The 21,872-nt window shown below is 44.4% G+C and overlaps 1 protein-coding gene across 2 annotated transcripts in view; it reads left to right on the top strand.

Moving 5' to 3' along the window:
• ssbp2a (single stranded DNA binding protein 2a) overlaps positions 1-21,872 on the top strand; it is a 49,916-nt gene that overhangs the window by 1,736 nt on the left and 26,308 nt on the right. For both annotated transcript variants that reach the window (XM_056592287.1, XM_056592286.1), the window contains exon 2: positions 19,816-19,888. In XM_056592287.1, the coding sequence (XP_056448262.1) occupies positions 19,816-19,888 (73 nt within the window). The remainder of the gene's footprint in view (positions 1-19,815; positions 19,889-21,872) is intronic.

Here is a 21,872-nt window from a genome sequence, read left to right as displayed (position 1 = left end):
TCGTCGGCCACAACCCCTTATTATCCTGTTCTGGAATCCCTTTCTGGGTGTTTGTCAACAGTGTCATCTAGTGCTTCTCCAGAGTCTCCTTCCTCTTGTCCAATCAATGTGTTGAGGACACCATTGACGGGGTCGTATGCCTGCCTTATCACAGAGAGAGAGACGGGCAGGGAAGCATTCATTCTTGACTCGGCTTTCCCCCCAGCCATGCAGACAGTGTGTGTGTACGCTGTGAGCTTTTCTATCAAATATGAATTCCCTGCCCCTGGAGCTTCCAGGCTCTATAGTCAACCCATATGTTCAGTTTTGCAAACCAAGGCAGGTTGAAATGCATGTCCGGCTCTATTTCTACATGGACTAAATCTTTAGTGGATGTTTCCATGTTTTTAATTAAACCATGCCGTATTTCTCATGCAGTATTTGAAGTTATAGATATTGTCGTTTCATGGGTGTTGAGCAGCAGTTTCTGAAGCCATTCAAAATGTGATTCCATAGGACCAATTGATCTTGTGGACCAACAGCAGCATTTGTAAGTGTTTAAGCCTTAAAATAGTCTCACAGTAATTGTAATTAACACATCCTTTGAGATGCTTAATAGATTTAATAGAATATATCTGTATTCATTTTGATATTAGCGTTGTTCATTTTGATACTGCACCAACCGTCAGAAGGAATTAAAATAATGCTATTCAGGTATTGGCTGTGTTGTTCACTTTAAGGTGTAAAAGGGGTCAGAGTGAAAGGTTGAAGATGCAAACATGCAAAAAGATGAGAGGGGAAAAAAAGTGTTATGATGCAGAACAGCTTAATTTAGTCTGTTTTGTAAGCGGTGAATATCAAAGGCAGAGCAGAAGCAGATGTCTTTAGTTGTTTTGTCGTTGCTGCAGCACAGTGGGGGATCAGAGGATGGGAGCCAGGGGGAGAGGAGGGGGAGAGGAGGCATGGGGAGAGGAGAGGGGGGAGAGGAGAGGAGGCATGGGGAGAGGTGAGGGGGGAGAGGAGAGGAGGGATGGGGAGAGGTGAGGGGGGAGAGGAGAGGAGGGATGGGGAGAGGAGGGGAGGAGAGATGGCAGGAGAGGGGAGGTGGGGTGAGGAGAGGAGGGTAGTGAAGAGAGGAGGGACGGGGAGAGGAGAGGAGGCATGGGGAGAGGTGAGGGGGGAGAGGAGAGGAGGGATGGGGAGAGGAGGGGAGGGGAGGGTAGAGGAGAGGAGAGGTGGGGAGAGGAGGGACGGGGAGAGGAGGGGAGAGGAGAGGAAAGGAGGGATGGAGAGATGGGAATAGAGGAGAGGAGGGATGGGGAGAGGAAAGGAGGGATGGTTAGAGGAGAGGAAGAGAGAGGTGAGGAGATGAGTGGAGGGGAGAGAGGATAGGAGAGGAGAGGAGGGTTGGGGAGAGGAGAGGAGGGATGATAGCGGAAAGAAGAAGAGAGGAGAAGAGAGGAGGGGAGAGGTGTTCAGAGGAGAGGAGAGGTGTGTGTGTGTGGGGGAGCAGCCAGAGAGTTAGATGGATCATTAGTTTACCGTGTTGTAGTATTGCCCTTATACAGACCCCAGCTGATGGAGGGCGGCTCATCACACATGTAGATGTATAGGCTGACGTGGTCTGACCTCAAGTGTGTGTGATGATAGTCCATGGGGAGTATTCCAAGGCACATTGTTGTTAACATTGGTCACCTGACTTGGATAAATATTCCTTATCTTGTGAGTTATGGATTTTCCAGATCAACGAATAGGAAACGGTGTGGGATATTTTTGGCATTTCGTTCTATATCTTCATTTCACAATTCTTCATTGCAAAATGTTGTCCCGATTTTTTTTATATTTTCCAACTCTTTCAATTATTGAATAAGAATATAGTCAGTTGTAGTTGTTGGCAGAGTCCTTTGTAAATACCTACCTAACAAATGCCTGTATGCATCTGGCTATAGGTTAAGGCAGCAGACTTGGTTTTAAAAAGATAAAATGTCCTAAATTATATGTGAGTTGACTTAAATATGCCATTTTCCATAGGTTGAAAGACAATTTCTCTCTTTGCCGTGGGCAACTAAGTCATTTTCTGCAGGTAGCCTTGATCAGCAACCGATTCCCATCTTTCCCAACATGAATTAATATTTTGTTGTTGATGTTAAACGTCTGCAATCAGATTATTTGTGGCAAAAGTGTTAGAAGGTGTATTTCGAAAAAGTAGACCAAACGTAAATGCCCATGGCAAACTCTTACTCTCTCCTACTCGGTCAGCATCACTCCTTTTAGCCCACTCTCTTAGCCTCATCCTATCCCTCTCTCTCTCTCTCTCTCTGTGTGGCTGTACCTGTGTTGCGGTCGGCACTTGATTTTTATTAGAAGTGACAGTACAAGACCGCTGACTGTGTAACCGCGCTTGTTCTACCAGGATAGATTTCAGCCAGTGGCAGAGAGAGGACATATTCCAAATAGTTCTAGGCCTGTGGTCTTCGGAACGCAGTATTTCTGTAGAATCCCACATTCGTGGTGGGAGCCGTTGTCTATATTAGGGTCAATAATATAGGGGGGAGGGGTGGTGGTTTGAGTATAAGGAAATTCTTTAAACGACTAATGAACACTTGTGTCACTGCCTTCCATCCCTATTCCTTGTATTTGTATTGGACTGGTACATTTAGATCGATAATGTTGATGTAACTGTACAGTGGAAAACCTAAATGTTCATGTTCACATCCCAGGTGGCCTCTCGGATCATCTTCACACTCACACACACACACACACACACACACACACACACACACACACACACACACACACACACACACACACACACACACACACACACACACACACACCACACACACACACACACACACACACACACACACACACACACACACACACACACCTGCCTCGTCACTAAAAAAAGTCTGAATCCTGCCAGCATTGTGTGTCTGAGGCAAAGCATTGCATGCTGAGATTATTTATCCGACAGAAGCAATCCAGGCTGCCACTCAGTCGCTGACACTGAATTGCTTTACAATAGACGAATGTAGGACACCAACTTGCCCAATCTCTCGGTTTATAATTCTTCCAGTTGACTCTGACGTTGCGTTTGCTCAACGCCAAAAGAGCTGCCGACATTATGTCACTGCTTGAATAAGTCTTTAATACGTCTTGTTTTGTATGCGATGAACAAAACACAAATAACGTCAATATGAGTACGCTCTCGAGACAGAGAGAAAATTGAGATGAAGAGTATTAACTGAAGTAAAATAAAGGACTGGGTCAGGGCGGAGGTTGGATGAGGTGGGAGACTTTGGCTCCAGGACCACCATGCTCTAGTGCACCGACAAGGCATTCTGTCGGGCCTAAGCTCTCCAGCACACATCGCCCCCTCCATGGATCACTTACACTAGTAAGTGTCTACACCTGGTTCCACTGGCTTGGCTCCAGAAGTTGAGTAAAAAAATAAGTGTTCTGGGAACCACCCAAAGCACACGGTGTAAAAGACCCACACATTTTGACTTTAGGATCTCGCTGCACTTCACTATGCCTTGTTTTTGGTTGGCGTAAAAGCAACTGTTGGTTTTATATGTGTGGGATATTGTGGCTTGTTTGTTTTTTTCTACTTCTCCATACATGTCATCTCTTAAAATCTGCCTCCATCTGTCTGGATGTTTCTGGCTGTGTGGGCGACAAAATACATCAAGCTCTAGGGAATGGCAGAGAAATACCAAAAAATAATATGCTCTTAGAACTTTGTCTTTTTACCTGCCAGGGTGGCAAAATACACTGGCTAATCAATGGTTTACATATATTACTGAATTGTGTTCACCGGCGAAATGGTCCAACATATAATGCCATTGGCTGGTAGCAGGTGTTCATTTTGGACCCATCCCCTTGTTACCATTACATACGCACATTTATGAGTCAGGGGAAGGCATTGAACTGCTCTGAATGTTCCTCAGAGAGTGCAGCATCAATCTAGGATTACAAGGAAGCCACAACAATTCTCCCTTTGCTCTTTTATTTCACTTGATACACAAAGTTGTTTGAGTGATGATGACAGTTTGGCAGGCCATGACAGAAATTCGTTTTTCCCTTGCTATACAGCTTGTTAAAACGTCCCATTTTATCTGATGGCATCCATCCTCCTTCTTATACCGATGCCAAAAGGCGTCACTCTGCGCAGAGGCTGCTATCACATCAGCTGTCCGAGTTCCCCGAGCTGAGCGAGTGGATTCGGGGGGGGGGGGGGGGGGGGGGGGGGGTGGGGGGGGGGGGGTGACATGTCAGTCAACAGGTACCACCTCATATCTTGGGATCCTCGGGAAGGATCGTCGTGACCGAAAGGCCCTGTCTGCATCAGATAGGGGTGCGAGAAGGAAGGAAAGCCGAGGCGCCAGGGTTCAGGATGCTGGAGCCAGCTCCATGGATGGATGATCGGATGAACCAGTCCATCACCCAGCACCACCCCCAGAGGATGCTTACGGGAGTCCCTCAACATTCCTGTTTTAATTAAGCAAACGTCACCCAATGCCTCCTTTCATCTCCCCCTTACTGCTCCTCGGTTTCCCTCTCCCTCTCCCTCTCTCTCTCTCTCTCTCTCTATCTCTTTCTCCATCTCTCTCCGTCTCTCTCTGTCTCTGTCGCTGTCTCTCAGTCTCTGTCTTGCTCTGTCTCTTTCTTTCTCTCTCTCTCTCTTTCTCTCCCTCTCTCTCTCCCTGTTGCTCGCTGTGTACCTTAAAAAACTCAACTAACTCCCTACTTGCTCCCTACTTCTGTTATTCCCTTCAGGGATATTAAATGGAATTGGGAATCCTACAATGGAAATCTTATTGGCAAAAAGCCATGATAAGAAGTATACTTCCTCTGTGGTCTAGGTCGTTAGAGGGCAAGATTAATAACGCCGGGGTTATAGGTAATCATTATGATATTAGTAATGGTCGGAGGAAATAGAAATGGATTCCTTTTATCATCTCCCATTACACTGTACTCTAGCATATGTCAGAATACCTGTCTGTCTATGTGGTCAACAATTAGGGGCAGTATGGTCTTGTGGTTAGGGTGTTTATCTTCCAGTCAAAAGGTCCTGGTTTGGAACAGACTACCTGTTTGTTTGCAGACCACCTTCCATCCTGCTCAACGTCATGTATCTCAAATTCATTGCAAGTTGCTTTTTCTTCTCAATGAATAGTATAGTTATACTATTAGCGATCGCCTTTATGTTTCTGAAAGTTGCGTTTAAACGCAAGTTTTTTCTTTTTACGGATGAAGCAAGCGCTGCTAGCGTTTTAACTACTTCTTACAGACGGGGAGTGATGCTGCTTCACGCTATCACCTGTAAAATTAGCTTTAGGTCCAAGCAAACACTGTACGGAAGCTATTGACAAACAAATCTGTAGTCGACCCCTGGGGAATGATGGCGAACATCCTAGAATTTACTTTGTTGTGTGGTTTTGACCATACAATTATCCAATATCTACACAGTGTAACGATACAACCGTAAGACGCTCCAATCGAGCGTTTTGACTCTCCATAACAGTGTTCATGGCCACGTTTCTTTGTTTTAGTGTGGCTTTCAGTGTGGCTTACCTTGTTTTGGTGTATTGGGTGTCACAGTGTAACTGCAGCTCCTGTTTCTGAGTTTTCCGTGTTCTCCCCTCCCCTGCCTGCCTGCTAGAGAGGAGGATGGTCCAAGGCCTCACTGCTGATATTTTTTAACATCATTGATATGCAAGCTGCATCACCCAAACACTAGCACAAGGTTAAGCATGCGTGACGGCCAGGCTTAGGAACTGCCTCAGACTTCTCTGTGTGCACCTGTCTTTCTCTCTCGTTCTCGTTCCATCGCTATCTCGATCACTCATGCTCTCTCTCATCCTCTCCCTCTCTCTCTCTCTGTGTCTTTGTCCGTCTCGTTCTCTCTCCGTTTGTGTGTGTGTGTGTGTGTGTGTGTGTGTGTGTGTGTGTGTGTGTGTGTGTGTGTGTGTGTGTGTGTGTGTGTGTGTGTGTGTGTGTGTGTGTGTGTGTGTGTGTGTGTGTGTGTGTGTGTGTCTTTATCTGTGAACTCCTCTCTCCTTCACAACTACAAACACACTTTTTTCGCCAGACACTTTTTCCCCTCTCTTAATTTCTTCCTCTCCCTTAAAGACGTGCACACATCCACACACGGCCATAAAATAGGCTATTCCTGAGATTCTTGCTCTCTCCTTCTTTAAGCAATAGTTTCTATATGCTTCACTAACTATATCCATTCCATCCATTTCTCCTACCCTCTCCACAGACCAACCCTCTCAACCATTATCTGCATTTATTCGGTGTTTATTCATTCATGTATGTACGTCATCAGAAGCCCCCTGCCATCTTTCTTGCCCACCACCCATTTTGCGATGATCCAATCCGGGGTCCACTTTATAGCCCTCTGATGCCTGTAAAGTCCTTGGCGACATGCTCTGCCCTCTAACCGTAAGGCGGTATCCAGCTCTTAAAGAGCTGACGGAGGGATCTCTGCTCCCTCATGAGCTTCTACTTAATGTTATTTCTCAATCACGCACACACACGTAAGGACTTGCCCACTGTAACGCTGCACACACACTTTTACACACACCATGCCTGCCATGCATGCAGGCAGGCTTGCTAACACATGCACGCACGCAAAGAACTAGGATGACATCATTGTAAGCGAAGAGCAGGCCGGGAATGTTGATTAAAGCGTATGGTTGTTGATGTTACTTTGGTCTTTTGAACGTAACATTTTCTTGTTGGATTTTCATGCCGGTATCTCGGTGTTCGCACACATTTGTCATTGCTGGAACGTGATGTGTTACTGATTTTTTGGTCCTCTCCGAGAGATTGTGTGCCGTATGGAAAGTCTACATTAGTGGCCACGCCATATAACCTAATTTGCTGTAGTCGACCATCCATTTCAAGGTTTTTCTTTTGCCTCTTTTCTGAAATACTTGTTGTTCAAAACACGGCTTTGCCCACAGAACTACATTTGTATCCTAAGATTAGAGGCAATCTGTAACTGGCAGCGGGTATTCAAATCCCTCCTCCAACTCTCTCTCTCTCTCTCTCTCTCTCTCTCTCTCTCTCTCTCTCTCTCTCTCTCTCTCTCTCTCTCTCTCTCCCCTTTCCTCTGTGTCTCTCCGCCTCTGCCTGCTGTATGAGTGGGTAATGTTGCATTCTGTGGGTGTCTGACATTGACGTTGTGGTGCCGGCCTTTCTCTGGCGTCCTGCTATACCACAGAGGCTTCAGTTGAGGTCTGCTAGAAGATGCCAGCCTTCCTGTTTTTTTGTGTATTGAGTATCGAGGTGTATCTTTAAATAAGTTATATCTTTATATGGATCGTAATTAGTTAGCGGCCTGGTGCTTAAATCCTTCATGTTATTTCATAAAGCCAGATTCCTGGATGTCTATTCGGGGAAGAGTTGTGTGTGTGTGTGTGTGTGTGTGTGTGTGTGTGTGTGTGTGTGTGTGTGTGTGTGTGTGTGTGTGTGTGTGTGTGTGGTGTGTGTGTGTGTGTGTGTGTGTGTGTGTGTGTGTGTGTGTGTGTGTGTGTGTGTGTGTGTGTGTGTGTTTGCACACGGCTTACCATAAATTCTGCAGTTCACGTTTGCCCTAAATTTTAAATGAAACGACTGAGGTCTGTTGAAAATGTGAAGAATCTGGTTGCATGAAGCCTTAGGTTAACGTAAGTGTAGTTTGGGTAATTCTGAACAATAGTCTTGCTTACACGGCTGTGGATTCAGTCAGCATGATCTGTTGGCATTTGGCTCACTACTAGACAGTACAATGATCCACTGTGTCTTCGAAAAAAGTCGTAAGCATACAGAGAGCTCAATGTGGAGCAAAATATGGTCATCAAACATTCCAGGTTCCCTCTGTAAACACACGTTTATTATTTTATAGCATTATGGAATATGATTACACCGTATTCAAGATTTACTGTTATAGCATGTTGAAAAGATGTGGACAAGAAAAACAATCCTGAATTCATTGGTGCTCTCTGAGCTGTGAAATTAAACAAATGCCCCACGAGAGGTGACTTAATCATACCAAATGAAACGCAACTCAAATGTAAAAAAAGTGTTGATTTATCAAAAAAATATTGTGTGTATAACAGCTTACAAGGTTAAGCTATATCTTTGTGATTAATACACTTGGATATGAGTAAGTGGTAAACAATGGACCAGTCTCTTGTCACATCCTACTACAATCCTTCCCTTTTTCTCTTCAACAGGAAATGCAAACCTTTCATTTTCTGCTATCTTTGAGTTTCACATTTGTTGTCTTGACCGTGAGCAACCACGATGTTGTTTTTGTTATTTGTGAGACAGTACAATGTTCTGGACTTCAAATCCTCTCACTTTGAGTACGGTAACCGCTTGATTACGCCTTGATCCGGCTGCGCGGACGTTTGTTCCCCTCGCTCTATTGTCTGTTCTAAGTACTAATTGCGGCTTCCCTAATTTGCCATTTCCCGTCGGTTCTTTGTTGGAAGGTGTATCCAGCCAGAGTTGCTACAAGCTGGAGTCAATAAAGGGAGCCATGCAGAGCAGCCAGGCAACAAACATGGTTGACTTTCATTCAAATACAGCTAATCTCATAATCTATTTGGGGGGATTTGGAAAAATAGACAGAGAATAACAGTGAACGACCAACAGTTTCAGGTGGCTGACGCTAATAAGGGAACATGGGTATCTTATTGGAAATATCGGGTACAAGAGTGTATAATTAAAAATGAGTTTCAAAAGGCAACACTAATATAAATTATTGACAATACGAATGGCTCGTTAATAGGCGTAAACACACGCTTTTTTTTTCTTCAGATCAGTAGATTGTTTTGTTTGGTAAGACGCCCAGAGTTCAGATGAATCTAATTCTGCCCAAGCTGTTTGCTATTCGACCATTTGGAAACAGTTGATAAGGGAGCGAGGGTGCAGTCGCGTAGAGGCGTGATGTGTGCATCGCAGGGTAGGGGTTTTGCAAACAGCCTCGTGAGGCCCAGTAGATAGTCAGATATTCAGCAACCGCAACAAGTTATCTGGTCAGTGTAGTCCGCTCTCCTTGGGCAGATGACAGCGACAGAATATCCCTGTTACTTTTTGCATTGTGCAGACTTTTCCGCATGTAGTTTGTATTTACTTGCACGATGGATAAACATTTCAAATTGAAAGTCTATCATCATAACGGATGGGTAATAATTGTATGATAGAGCAAATGTAGTTGTGTAGTGATATGATATATTGATTAAAATGAAAACAGTGGTTTCATAATTTCTTATGAAATTATGATTATTTTCTTTCTTTCTTTTACAGTTTTTTCCTATCGTTTTAGGCAATTTACCTAAACCATGTTCACATTCCCTAAACACTTCACACAGTGAGCATACCAGTAGACCATGTGAAACCAAACTGTGGTTACTTGCCCCTATGCTAAGATACAAATGCTGGCAATGACGCCTTCTTCCAAATTTCATGGATACCTGCCCCAGTCAATGTTCACTACCGGCAAAACGCTGTGGAACTACAGCATATTTTACCAATGTTTAGATACTCTGTTCAAAACAGTGAACTTTCTGTTCAAAACCTAACAGTAATTTAGATCACTGTAGATGGAAAGATGCTGCATTTGGACAGACAAATGAAGTTACATGTTTGAATAAGAAAAAATATTTAGTTTATAGTTTATTTATTTTAATTTACGTTGCGACGTAGATGAAAATTTGTGGCCAAATGCGGAGGATAGGAGGGATTAGCCCAATTCTGCGCCACTGTTGGGCTACTGTAATATACAGTATGTGCAGGTTTTGTGCATTGCATTTTTTGTTAGAACACATTTTTTGACTTTGTAATGTATTTTCTGTTTTGTGTAACACTTGCACTGTGACAAAATCTCCAAAATGTAAAGCACAGTGAAAAAAACTGTTGTGTTTGTGATTTGTTTCTGGATCATATATTACGTACTTACTGTATGTAATTTGCATTACAGAAACTGAAAATTGTTATTCTCAGTTTCTCATAAAACACTTACAGTATTTACTGTATTTACAATTACAGTACATTTACCACACTCAATTGTGACATCTTTTGTGGGAGGTAAACCGACATATGAACACTGTCAGCAGATACTTGGCTTGGATTGTCATACTGTAATATTACAAACTTTATTACTGTAGTCCAAAGAAGTGTTTGTCTGTGTTTTTTCTCTTTTTTTCAATGCAACACTACAGGAAATATATGCCAAACTGGAGGACACAGCAACATTTTATATATGCAATTGGCAATGCTTCAAGATGTTAGTGTTTTTTAGGCCATAGTGTTCTGAGAGGAAACATGTGTTAAGTTATGGCAGCATTGTTTGTGGTGTGGTTGTTGTAGTGCATTTTGCACCAAAGGTTAACAGATATGCAGAGGTGTGTGTCTCTAAAGCCCACTGTGTTAAGTGATAGGGAAAAGTGACCATAGTATGGGTACATGACCGAAAACGATAGGAAAAAACTGTAATACCACTGTATCTTCCAATATAAATATCTCTTTTTCTGTTTGTGTTCGTATATCCATACATCCATACTCCATTGGATGTAGGTTGCGGAGTCAGTTTCCCTGGTAATACATAAAAAAAATATTTAGACCCCGATCGGGTCTCTGAGGTTCCTGCGTTGATCAATAAAGTTGGTTAATAAGCATTTACTATAAATTAATAAGCTTTTCAGACTTTCATTGGGACAATTATTCTGGGCTGTGCATGAACAAAACATGTTGTACATGAATGTATTCTGTTTGTAAATCAATGTATTTATTTATTTAATCACAACAAGCAAGACAATGAAAGAGCTTCCTTTTATCAGCAGAAGCCTTCGCTTCCAGCTGCAATCATACATTTGAATTATAGGTTTTGTGATTTCTGTGAGTTTGGTTAAATCAGGTGCGCTCCCCTAACCATAGAGGCCGGCCTGTCTCTGTGCTGTTCTTCTCTTCCCAATCTGGAGCTTCCTGGGGGAGGTGGGTGGTGGGGTGGTGATGGTGGGGGGGGGAATAGAAGCTGAGATGATGATTTTGGGATCCGGACTTAATGAAACGCAAACAAAAGCCTGAGGTTGGCCATGACCGTACTCACTCTCCCATTCAGGATGTGAGCTTCCTTTTCTTTGGAACGGTTAACCCCCAATGCAGGACATTCCACATTTACCGGACACCGAAATTCCCAACCTTGCGAGCCAGTTTGGATGCAGTAGGGAATGTTTCACCTCATTCATAGGAAGTTCACGAAATACAAGTGTAATACTACAACAACCAGCGCTTTACTGTATCTTAATTTCTCATTTTACGTGTCGGCCTCTGAGCAAACATCTTCCTTCCCCTCGAGTGCACTTCAGTCAGCCGCGGTTGGAAGCAGCGGGTGCTTGTGTGTATTGGCCGTTTGTTTTTTTCTGTGAATGCCTTGCTAAGCTCTCCCACAGATCTGAAGTTAGTCAGCAGCACGGCTCACCAGTCAGGCTCATCGCCCACTGTGAAGGCTTCAGTGATCCCTGCCAAGCCCTGGTGTCAGGGAGCCAGTCCACCAGCCAAAGCAGTGCTCGGGGCTTAACCGTGTTTGCTTGAAGTTAAGAGGGATAAAGGCCAGGACAAACATTAGCTCGGGAGAGCCCATCTCATTTTGATACAAAACAAGGAAGACGAGGGGCCGATTGAAGAACCACCGTTTATTTGCGTACATGGACGATTCTCGTCCGGGCTGATTTCATGAACTGATTATAATTATCTTTCATGAGTGAAATCTTCGCTCACCTCCCTCTGCGACGTAGTGCACTGCAGTGAGCAGCTGGACAGAATACACAGCTCGGCGTCCCTGGGAAAATAAACTGGATGTGAACGTCTCGATGGAAGCTCTCTCCCTTCAGGCGGAGCCATTAGAGGTTCCCAGGGGCGGCTGAGGTTGGGTAATGGAGAATATAGATTGAACTTGTGACTATCAGCAAAAATACCAATTAGACATGCATCAACTAGCAGCCAGCCATTCAGCCTCAGCCACACGCGCACTCACGGGAGACGAGCATTTTGGCCCGAGTTTGAGTCGGAGCCCGCCAAGTAGACTGTGAGGCCAGAGAGATATCCAGCACATCTGTCCTTAGTGGGTTTATCAGCTCACCATGGATAATTGTGTTAGTATTGGGTGCTGTTAATAAGCGGCCCCTTTTAGGTTATCCCCTGTCAAAGAATAGCAAAGTTTTACGGTGCCAAATCCTAGCCCCTTTCTATGACTTATCGTGAATGCCAAAGGACACTTCGGCCCCAACCTTTTGAGACTTTCTCTCAAACCTGGCAGAGAGAGGAAGTATCACTCTCTCTCGAAGCCTACCTTGTTCTAAAGGTCCTTTCTGAAACGTGAGTAAGTGTCAACTAACTCTAATAGTGGCACAGCCCGTCTTAATAGGAAGGTTGAACCTGAACATGAAACTCAATCCCCCCTCCCTGCTTCGGGGCTTTCTGGGCGGGTGGCGGTTGATAACGACGTCCTTTCAGCTCCCCTCATGGACCGTTTCACCGGGCCTTCCTCACCGGGCCGCCCTCACCTGGGTCCCGACCTCCCTACCACCGCTCCACAGATCCTTCATTAATCATTAACCCCTTGTGCTCTCTCTCTCGCTCACTTCCCTTCAGTGTCTCCTTACCTTTTATTCCTTATATCGCTCCTAATTCCTTTCCCCCTGTGTCCATGAGTGTTGTCTTTCATCTGGGATCCCTCTGTTTTACACCTTGTCTTTATATGCTCCTCGCCCAGGTCCTTCTTTATCTGGCTGTTGATCTGTATCCCTCCATCAAGAGTATCCGCGTGTCTGCCTGGTGCATTCACTAATCGTCTGCGTTTCTGTTTTCTTTGGTCGTCTCTATTTCATTGCTTTTCCTTTCACTTCCTGTCACTTCTTTGTATGTGGGGTTGTGCATGTGTTGGTGGTTATGTGTGGGTGGTTATGTGTGTGTGTGTGTGTGTGTGTGTGTGTGTGTGTGTGTGTGTGTGTGTGTGTGTGTGTGTGTGTGTGTGTGTGTGTGTGTGTGTGTGTGTGTGTGTGTGTGTGTGGTGTGATTTTGTTTCTGTGCGTGTGTCTGTGTGTGTGTCTGTTTCTTTCTGTGTGTGTGAGTGTGTGAGTGTTTGTATAAATAGCCCAGGTTCTTAAGACGCTCTTTACCAGTGTAATGGCTCCCATAGACCCCACGGTTGTTTCGCTTGTCATTTTTCCTGATCTTGTTTTGCTCCTGCCCAACATATAGAGGATGAATTATTCAGCATGGTAATGGGTCTATATTGGTCTTTGTTTATTGTGCTTTACTGCAGCCCCACAACCAGCACCCCCCAGATTTCACATACAGACACACACACACACACACACACACACACACACACACACACACACACACACACACACACACACACACAGTGTGAGTGAGTGTGTGTGTGTGTGTGTGTGTGCGTGTGCGTGTGCGTGTGCGTGTGCGTGTGCGTGTGTGTGTGTGTGTGTGTGTGTGTGTGTGTCTGTTTGGTGTGTGTGTGTGTGTGTGTGTGTGTGTGTGTGTGTCTGTATGTGTTTGACTGTTTTTGTGTGTGTGTGTGTGTGTGTGTGTGTTTGTTTGATTGAGTGTGTGTGTGTGTGTGTGTGTGTGTGTGTGTTTGTATGTGTTTGAAAGTTTTTGTGTGTGTGTGTGTGTGTTTGAATATGTGTGTGTGTGTGTGTGTGTGTGTGTGTGTGTGTTTGAATCTTTTTGTGTGTGTGTGTGTGTGGGGGGGTAGTAAAGCACAGGCCCGTCTCCTGCCTTGGACGCTCCACTCTAATGATTGAAGTGAAGTCATTTAGCAGGACTCTAAATGGCACATAAAGCCATGCTGCTGGGCTTGATTAATCAGGGAAAGTGTTTGGCTGTCTCACACGCACACACGCACGCACGCACACACACACACACACACACACACACACACACACACACACACACACACACACACACACACACACACACACACACACACACACACACACACACACACACACACACACACACACACACACACACACACACACACAGGGTGTCCTCGGCAGGGGCAGTGCCTTGATTGCCGTTTATAATATATTTTTTATCTTTTGATGCTCTTGTTCGCTCCCTCTCCAACCTCGGCCGAGTTGTAAACGATAGGAGGGGGGTGAGGGCGGGATGCTCTCCAACCACAGGTGACGGCGCTGGGCGGGGGAGGGGGGGTGGCTTGGTTTTAGAGCTGTGAGAAGCGGTTGTTTGGTTTGGAGCTGTTGAATGGAGGGAAGGGAGTTAATGATATTGTTTTTATTATTATTATTATTATTATTATTATTATTATTATTATTATATTTTATCTCATGTAGATGGGCGTCTGTCATTGGCTGGGGTCATGTTTGGGCCGGGTGGGGAAAGGTTTTGTTGGTTGTGATGATAAAGATTTGATATGAAAGAATGGCTCACATCCTCATCACAAACACAGTGACAGCTGGATCCTTAACGTCAGACAGATAACGTTGTTTTTTTAAACAATGCACAGAAATCTTTAGTGAAAGGAAAGGCCTGATGTATTTAAACTTCAAATAAAAGGTATGATGTTATTGTTTAGATTTTGCCATTCTGAACATGACTATAAAAATAAACACAAACATGGATCTGGGCTCACATTATAATGACCATTATTATACCACTGAAATATTTCTAGATCCATTCAGTTAACCAGCGTTTGGGCTTACTCTCCTTTCCACTTCTTTCTGGCATTCTTTGTAAAATTTGTAGACAAGGTGTCAAAATAGTTAGACCGCATGTGGTGGTGAATAGCGAATGGTTTTGAGATTAAACAAGCACTCACGCATACACACACAGCCACCACATCCCTCCGTTTTTTATTCTCCATTCTCCATTGTAACGTAGCGATCCATAAATACCTCCAGATTCTTAAAGGTTTCCACCGCCTGCGACATGACAGATAGAATTTAGTCTTCTGTCAAGAAAGCTTGTCGAGGTAATTACAGAATCTCAACTTCCTGACTTCACTCAGGGATTTACCTTTTTTTCTCTCATGTAATGATCTCAGACGGCACTCATTAAAATGCATAAAGCCTACATTTCAGACTAAACTTCTTCATGCACTAACGAAGCAAATATGGCTGTTGAACTGTAACAGGGTCTCTCCGTCTGTCTAGCTGGCCTGAGACCGTTGTGTGTGCGTTTAGCTGTAGCCGATGGATAGCGAGCCTAGTTTTTGCGGTGCTGCAATTTTTTTGCAAGGGGGGTTCTGGGATTGTGTTCATTTTGAAGAAGGAGGTCACAGCAGGGGGCCTGGCTGCTCCGACAGAGAGCCTCAGCAGTAGAATATGCTGAGGAGCTATGCTCCTCTGCTTGCCTTCCGACACCTCCCAGAGTCCATTCATCTGTCTATTTTTGGGGGGTCTGTCTATAAGAAAAACAAATCAGCATAACCTCTCTCTCTCTCTCTCTCTCTCTCTCTCTCTCTCTCTCTCTCTCTCTCTCCGCAGCTCTCTCTCCATCTCTCTCTCTCTTCTCTCTCTCTCTCTCCTCTCTCTCTCTTCTCTCTCTCTCTTCTCTCTCTCTCTCTCTCTCTCTCTCTCTCTCTCTCTCTCTCTCTCTCTCTCTCTCTCTCTCTCTCTCTCCTAGCCCACTTAACCGTCCCATAAATTAGGAGCAAACCCATTGTAGAACTCTGATAATAGCGTTTACACATCTCACACGTTTCAATGTGTGAGAATGGTCGAAGTACACAGGGCCAAGAGATAGGTACATGGACGAATGTAATCACCAAAACTAGTAGTGATTTGTCAATCTTACTTCAAAAGATGCTTCTGCATACAAGTCAGTAAGCGGTGTTGGGGGGGAGGGGGTTTGGTGGATGTTGCATTGTTGAAGGAACAAGCAGGCAAACTCGTATCTGTGGCCCTGCCACGCTTATAGAGACAGAGGCTGTATGAAGGATGGCCATTGTTTTGACTCCCTTCTTCATTAGGCTAAGCTCTCCCCTTCCTGCCAGTCGTTCTTCCCTGGTCCCAGAGCATCAGGTCTTCTGGAGGTTGATCCAGCAACAGAGCCATCAGGTCTTTAAGAACGCAAGATTAAGAATGTCATTAAATCGTGACTCTCTTGTAGGCTGAACCACTTGAATTTGAATGAGATCAAGGTCAGAGGCTCATGTGAAGATAGGTGCAAATGCCTGGATCCACCCAAACACACACACGCACGCACGCACACAGACACACACACGCGCGTTCACACACACACACACACACACACACACACACACACACATTCGCATGCGCACTATGGGTCGGTCGCGAACGATTTGTTCACAACGAACGAATCCCGAAGGTGAACGACGAGAACTGATTCCCAAAACAACTGATTCTTTGATTCCTTTTTTTTTTTTACATAAAAAAAAAATATGGTCACGTAAATTAGATATACAAACGAACAGAGCTCCGTCTCCCCACAACCTTATATTGATTGAGTCTAAAACGTTCTCAAAGATTCAGCCAATGAGATTACTACAGCAGGTAGCATTCGCGTTGCCATGGCACATGGGTAAACAAATGACCAGGCACCGCCACACAAGTTAAGTAACGATTGCTGTAGGCTTCAATTACATGCAAGCACTTTATACGTCTTCTTTTTATTTATTTCGTTTCGTTGTACAACACAATTTCATGCTTTAATAAGGTATTGTTTTACCTATCATGGAAATGGTCGAACTGCGTCGTATAGGCCAATGCTACAGAAATTTGCTTTGTTTGTTTTCCGAGCGCATCGTGACTTAAAACTTTTTTTCATTCCTGTTTTATTCCCCCTTGTTTCCACTGCGCGGTGCGGTTCGATTCGGTGCGGCTTGGCGCAGCTCAATTATGGCTGCCGTTTCGACCGCCGACAGTACCCTGTCGGCAGGCTGTGAAAAAGCCTTAATTGGCAGGCGTACCCAATACTTATAAGCAAGTGGGGGGGGGGGGGGGGGGCAGACACCTGTGAGATTCTCTGTCGAATGACGTAATCTGACTTAACAAACTAATCAAACAAATGAATCAAACAAACGAATCTTGATAGTGAACGAAACTGAAAGAACTGATTCCCGGAAAAGAATCGCTTTGCCCATCCTTAATACGCACATACACACACACGCACACACACACACACGCAAGAAGAGATTGGATAACCACTTGTTGTTTCTTTTCAATCACAGCACGAACATTGATGATTAATGTAAGGGTTTTTTATTCACGACACTTCAGGTAGAAAATAATGACTCTTTATTATCGTCTGTACACAGCTCAAGGCAAGGGCAGACTCTTGGGCTGGAGATTACAAAAGCCTCTCGCTTTGAGTAGAGTCAAAAGCTGGTTAACTATTTGGTTTCTTTGTATTCTGTTATGTAGTTTATTTGACAAATAAATCAAGAATGTCTAACCTTTTGCAGCCCCTGCCTCAACCCATCCTGTTAGTGTAGAAATATATACCCTTTTATTTAGCTTGACTCAGTACCTTGTGTTGCACACATTACAAAGTTTAGCGTTGGGAATGTTCCGGTGACCTGTAGTTGAGAAAGAGCATTTGTGCAAGACATCTTCAAGAGCCTATTGGCAGAATTAATTGGGAGGTGCAGTTATTTGACATTCTTTGAACAGATCTGTAAAATAGATGTGTGATAAAATGCCTCCTTCTTTTGATCTGCTGCGAGTCCCTTTTGAACTCTGCTGCTAGAGCCTGCAGGTAAGAAAGCCCATGTGGACCTCTGTGTGTTTAATAGATGCCGGTGAATAGATACAAACTAGCTGTGTATTTAAACTGCCCTCCACCGTACACTTAAACTGCTCACTGCTGTGTCAGCAGCCTGAATGCAAACTTGGGAGTGAAGTCATGTTTGTCTCCTCCTGAGCAACATGTATTACTTTCCGCCGTGGCACCCTCTTATCTCTTCCAGCCAACCCTCCTTCCTCTGGCTGAGGATTTGTTTCCCTTTCTTTGCAGTCGCCGTGCGTCTCTTGTATCAGGGTCGCAGGTCAAGAGCCAAGATGCCTTGTTAGAGCCATCGTAGGCTGTTCGAGGATCTCACTTGAGCCAGGCGAACACAAAGGCCTAGAAAGGCAGGTGCCACACGTGGCGGCGACTCTTTTGCGTGTACGCACGAAGTTCGCGTCACCAACGCTCATCACTGCAACTACCTTTAAGGACAACGCATACTGAGTGCTTCAACTGTCCTTTACTTAAAGTGGGCTCGCTCAGCAGGGAAGGGAGAGGGAGGGGATCAAAAGGGAACGACAGAGACAGAGACACGGGCCACCGAACGACTGAACCCGTGTGTTCCTACTCGAGATCTTCCGACTTCATCCCCCCCCAAGATCAAAATGGGAGGGGGGGAAAGAATAACACCAAAGAGGGGTGAATGTTTAATTCATGCTCTGCGCTGTAGAGGTGTCAGGAGTTTTGTAAGCCTTTCATTCTGTTCTGTTAACCTTGTCCCCGGTGAAATATTCCATCACTTTGGGTGAACATCTGTGGCAGGCCAAAGGAGGAAGAGTTGTCTGGGTCGGGGGGGGGGGGGGACAAAGGTGTATAGGGTGGGCTGTGATGAGGGGTTAGAAGATCAGACAAACACCGCCTCTCGTCGGATGGGACTGTGAGAGGAGGGATAGATAAGGAGAGGACAAAAACAACAACAAGACCGGAGCGCAGAGGGGCACAGATGAAAGCAACCACAAAAAAAAGAAGGAGACGGGTTGAATGGGAAGGCGCAGACGGAGGGACGGAAGGAGACAAAGTACCTGGGTGCGGAGCGAAAAGGTGTGCAGTCCATCATTCACAGACGGGCAGACCGAAGCGTCTGGGGGCGTTTATTTTTACCTCTGTCTGAGAGCGCCCAGTCTGGGTCTCTCAGAGCACAAAAGCATGAATGCCGAGTTCTGCAGTGTGACGGGGTCAGCTTATTTACCTGTATTCAAAGCTGTTATGAAACCCCCTCCACTATGGCTAAATGTCAGAACGCCTGCTCTGGTAGCTATCAGCTTGTATCAGCTCCACGGAGTGAGTGGGAGGGGATCCCCCTCGTGTTAGCGTACTTCTCTGATGTCCAAGCGAGGATAAGACAGAACTTCAGACTTATTTGCCTGTCTCCATTTTTGGTTCATTTTGTTTGAAAATCCCCACTGGTTTTTGTGAAGAAGTATAAAAAGAAATGATGTGCAATGTTCTACTTTGCTAAAACACAGATAACAGTCATAAAAAGTGGAGGGATGAACGAGACAATCGACAACAATTTAAAGGCCGAATCATCTGCAGTTGTTAATAAATAAGGTCCAACATCTATGAGTAAAACTAGTCATAGACGGCCAAAAAGGTAATATGAATTATTTGAACTAATAGCCACCAAGAAAGGTAATTGCTTTTAAACACCTATTTCTTCTTTATTTTCTTCTTCTTTCTGCCAATATTTGAGCGTAGCGCGAACTGCCAAATTGAATCCCTTTTTCTGTATTCGTCACTACAATCAAGCTGTTTGTCACTGTAACCATTGAAGTATGATTATGAATCCAACGAACAGCAAGCTATGGGGACCATTCAATGTCAATGATTCCCACTAGCTTGCTGCCATAGCATGTGTGGTGAGCTTATTCTACAGTCCAAAAAAAAGTTTCAACAAATCTGCATTGTATTTTTGTTATTTCTGCTGTGCTTTTATTTGATGAATATTTAATTGAGTCAATGGTTCAAATGCTAATATCAGCTCCAATGCTGAAACACTGACTGAGTGTCCTCAATTCTTCTGCTTTTGTTTGTGTGCAGGTTAGCGCTGTACGTGTACGAATACCTGCTGCATGTAGGAGCGCAGAAGTCCGCACAGACCTTTCTCTCAGAGGTAAGACTGTTTACACTGAATTTCAATCTTTTAGCCGATGCTTTTATCCACAGCGATTCACAAGTTAGGCCGAGAACAATCAAAACACTCATTCCAATCAGAGTTAAAATGAAGTGTAGCACGAGCTATACACTTACACATACATAAGGCGCATACAAACACACATACACACGTGTGCGCGCCCAAACACTCAAACACACACATACACACACGCACGCACACACACACACACCTACACACACATACTCTTCCTCATATAGAGAAACAATCAACCACACACTCTTTAACACCCCTCCTTCTCTCTCTCTCTCTCTCTCTCTCTCTCTCTCTCTCTCTCTCTCTCTCTCTCTCTCTCTCTCTCTATCTATCTATCTATCTATCTATCTATCTATCTATCTATCTATCTCTCTCTCTCTCTCTCTCTCTCTCTCTCTCTCTCTCTCTCTCTCTCTCTCTCTCTCTCTCTCTCTCTCTCTCTCTCTCTCTCTCTCTCTCTCTCTCTCTCTCTCTCTCTCTCTCTCTCTCTCTCTGACTCTCTCTGTCTCTCTCTCTCTCTCTCTCCCCCTCTCTCCCCCTCTCTCCCCCTTCCCCTTGATACTGTAGTAGTATTAGGGAGGGGTCGACCAAAACAGCTTTAAAGGCCTATTATACAATGTTTATCATCCACATCTGTTTACATCTCCAGGCTGTGGAAACCAAAGTCCATTAAAACAGTCTCAGACATGAGAGCCTGACATGGCCTAATGCACTCACAGAAGCACAGCGCAAACACACGAACCAAACTCCTATTACACGCATAAACAAGATGACACTTTAGCTTCAACTCATACACTCAATAATGGTGTGTATATTTAAAGACGAAAAGAGATAATCGATAATATGTGGTCAATAAAAAAGATGTAGGATGTTTAATTTTTGCAGAGTTGAACCGTTTGTAATCAGGTTTAACTGGTAAAAAAACGTTGCATGTTTTGTTAGAGAAGTTGGCAGAGGATGAATGCATTTAAAACCTCTCCTCGCTGTAACATCTTTACTATGCTGAGATTACCATTAAATTAGCAGATGGATGACCATGTCAAAGGTGTGAACGGGACACAACAGGTCAGATGAGGATCCCTCATCTTCATTTGCACTGGGAATTTCCTATTTTCTAACATGCAATATGGTTGGGAACATACAGAACATAGAAAACTGAAACATACTAACATTTTAAAAGGTCAACATTGGTTTGAATATGTGCAATTCTATAAAATAAGCAATCTATGTTTAAATTGGCATCGTCGTTGTCTGCATCTAGTCTGTGATTAATAGTGTCGGTTGCGTGATATAATGAGCAAAACGTTTCTTTTTGACAATGTTATCCTTAACCTTTTTATTCGTCTTCTCACGTAACAATTTGGGATTTGGCGCAAGAATAAACAGAGAGATGGCCGTCTTTAAAAGTCAAGAACTCAAAGCTGTCATTGTGTTTATGAAGAGGTTCCCTCAACAGCGAGCTGACATTCAAGAGGTCACGCTCAGGTCGTTCAGACTGCTGACCCCTGCAGCTGCCATCCAGAATAATAACCTGTGTGTGTGTGTGTGTGTGTGTGTGTGTGTGTGTGTGTGTGTGTGTGTGTGTGTGTGTGTGTGTGTGTGTGTGTGTGTGTGTGTGTGTGTGTGTGTGTGTGTGTGTGTGTGTGTGTGTGTGTGTGTGTGTGTGTGTGTGTGTGTGTGTGTACATCACTATTTATTCTGCTTTATTCTGTTTCATCTAATTTAATCTTTTAAGTGTAGGCTATGCAGCAATGTACGTTTGTGTGTGTGTGTGTGTGTGTGTGTGTGCGTGGTGTGTGTGTGTGTGTGTGTGTGTGTGTGTGTGTGTGTGTGTGTGTGTGTGTGTGTGTGTGTGTGTGTGTGTGTGTGTGTGTGTGTGTGTGTGTGTGTGTGTGTGTCTGTGATTGTTCATGGGTGTTAAAGTGTTCACACACCTCGGTGAACATCA

The sequence above is a fragment of the Gadus chalcogrammus genome, chromosome 6 (assembly GCF_026213295.1).
Source record: "Gadus chalcogrammus isolate NIFS_2021 chromosome 6, NIFS_Gcha_1.0, whole genome shotgun sequence".
NCBI lineage: Eukaryota > Metazoa > Chordata > Actinopteri > Gadiformes > Gadidae > Gadus > Gadus chalcogrammus.
Note: the sequence above shows the minus strand (reverse complement) of the source record. Positions and strands in the feature narration are given on the sequence as shown.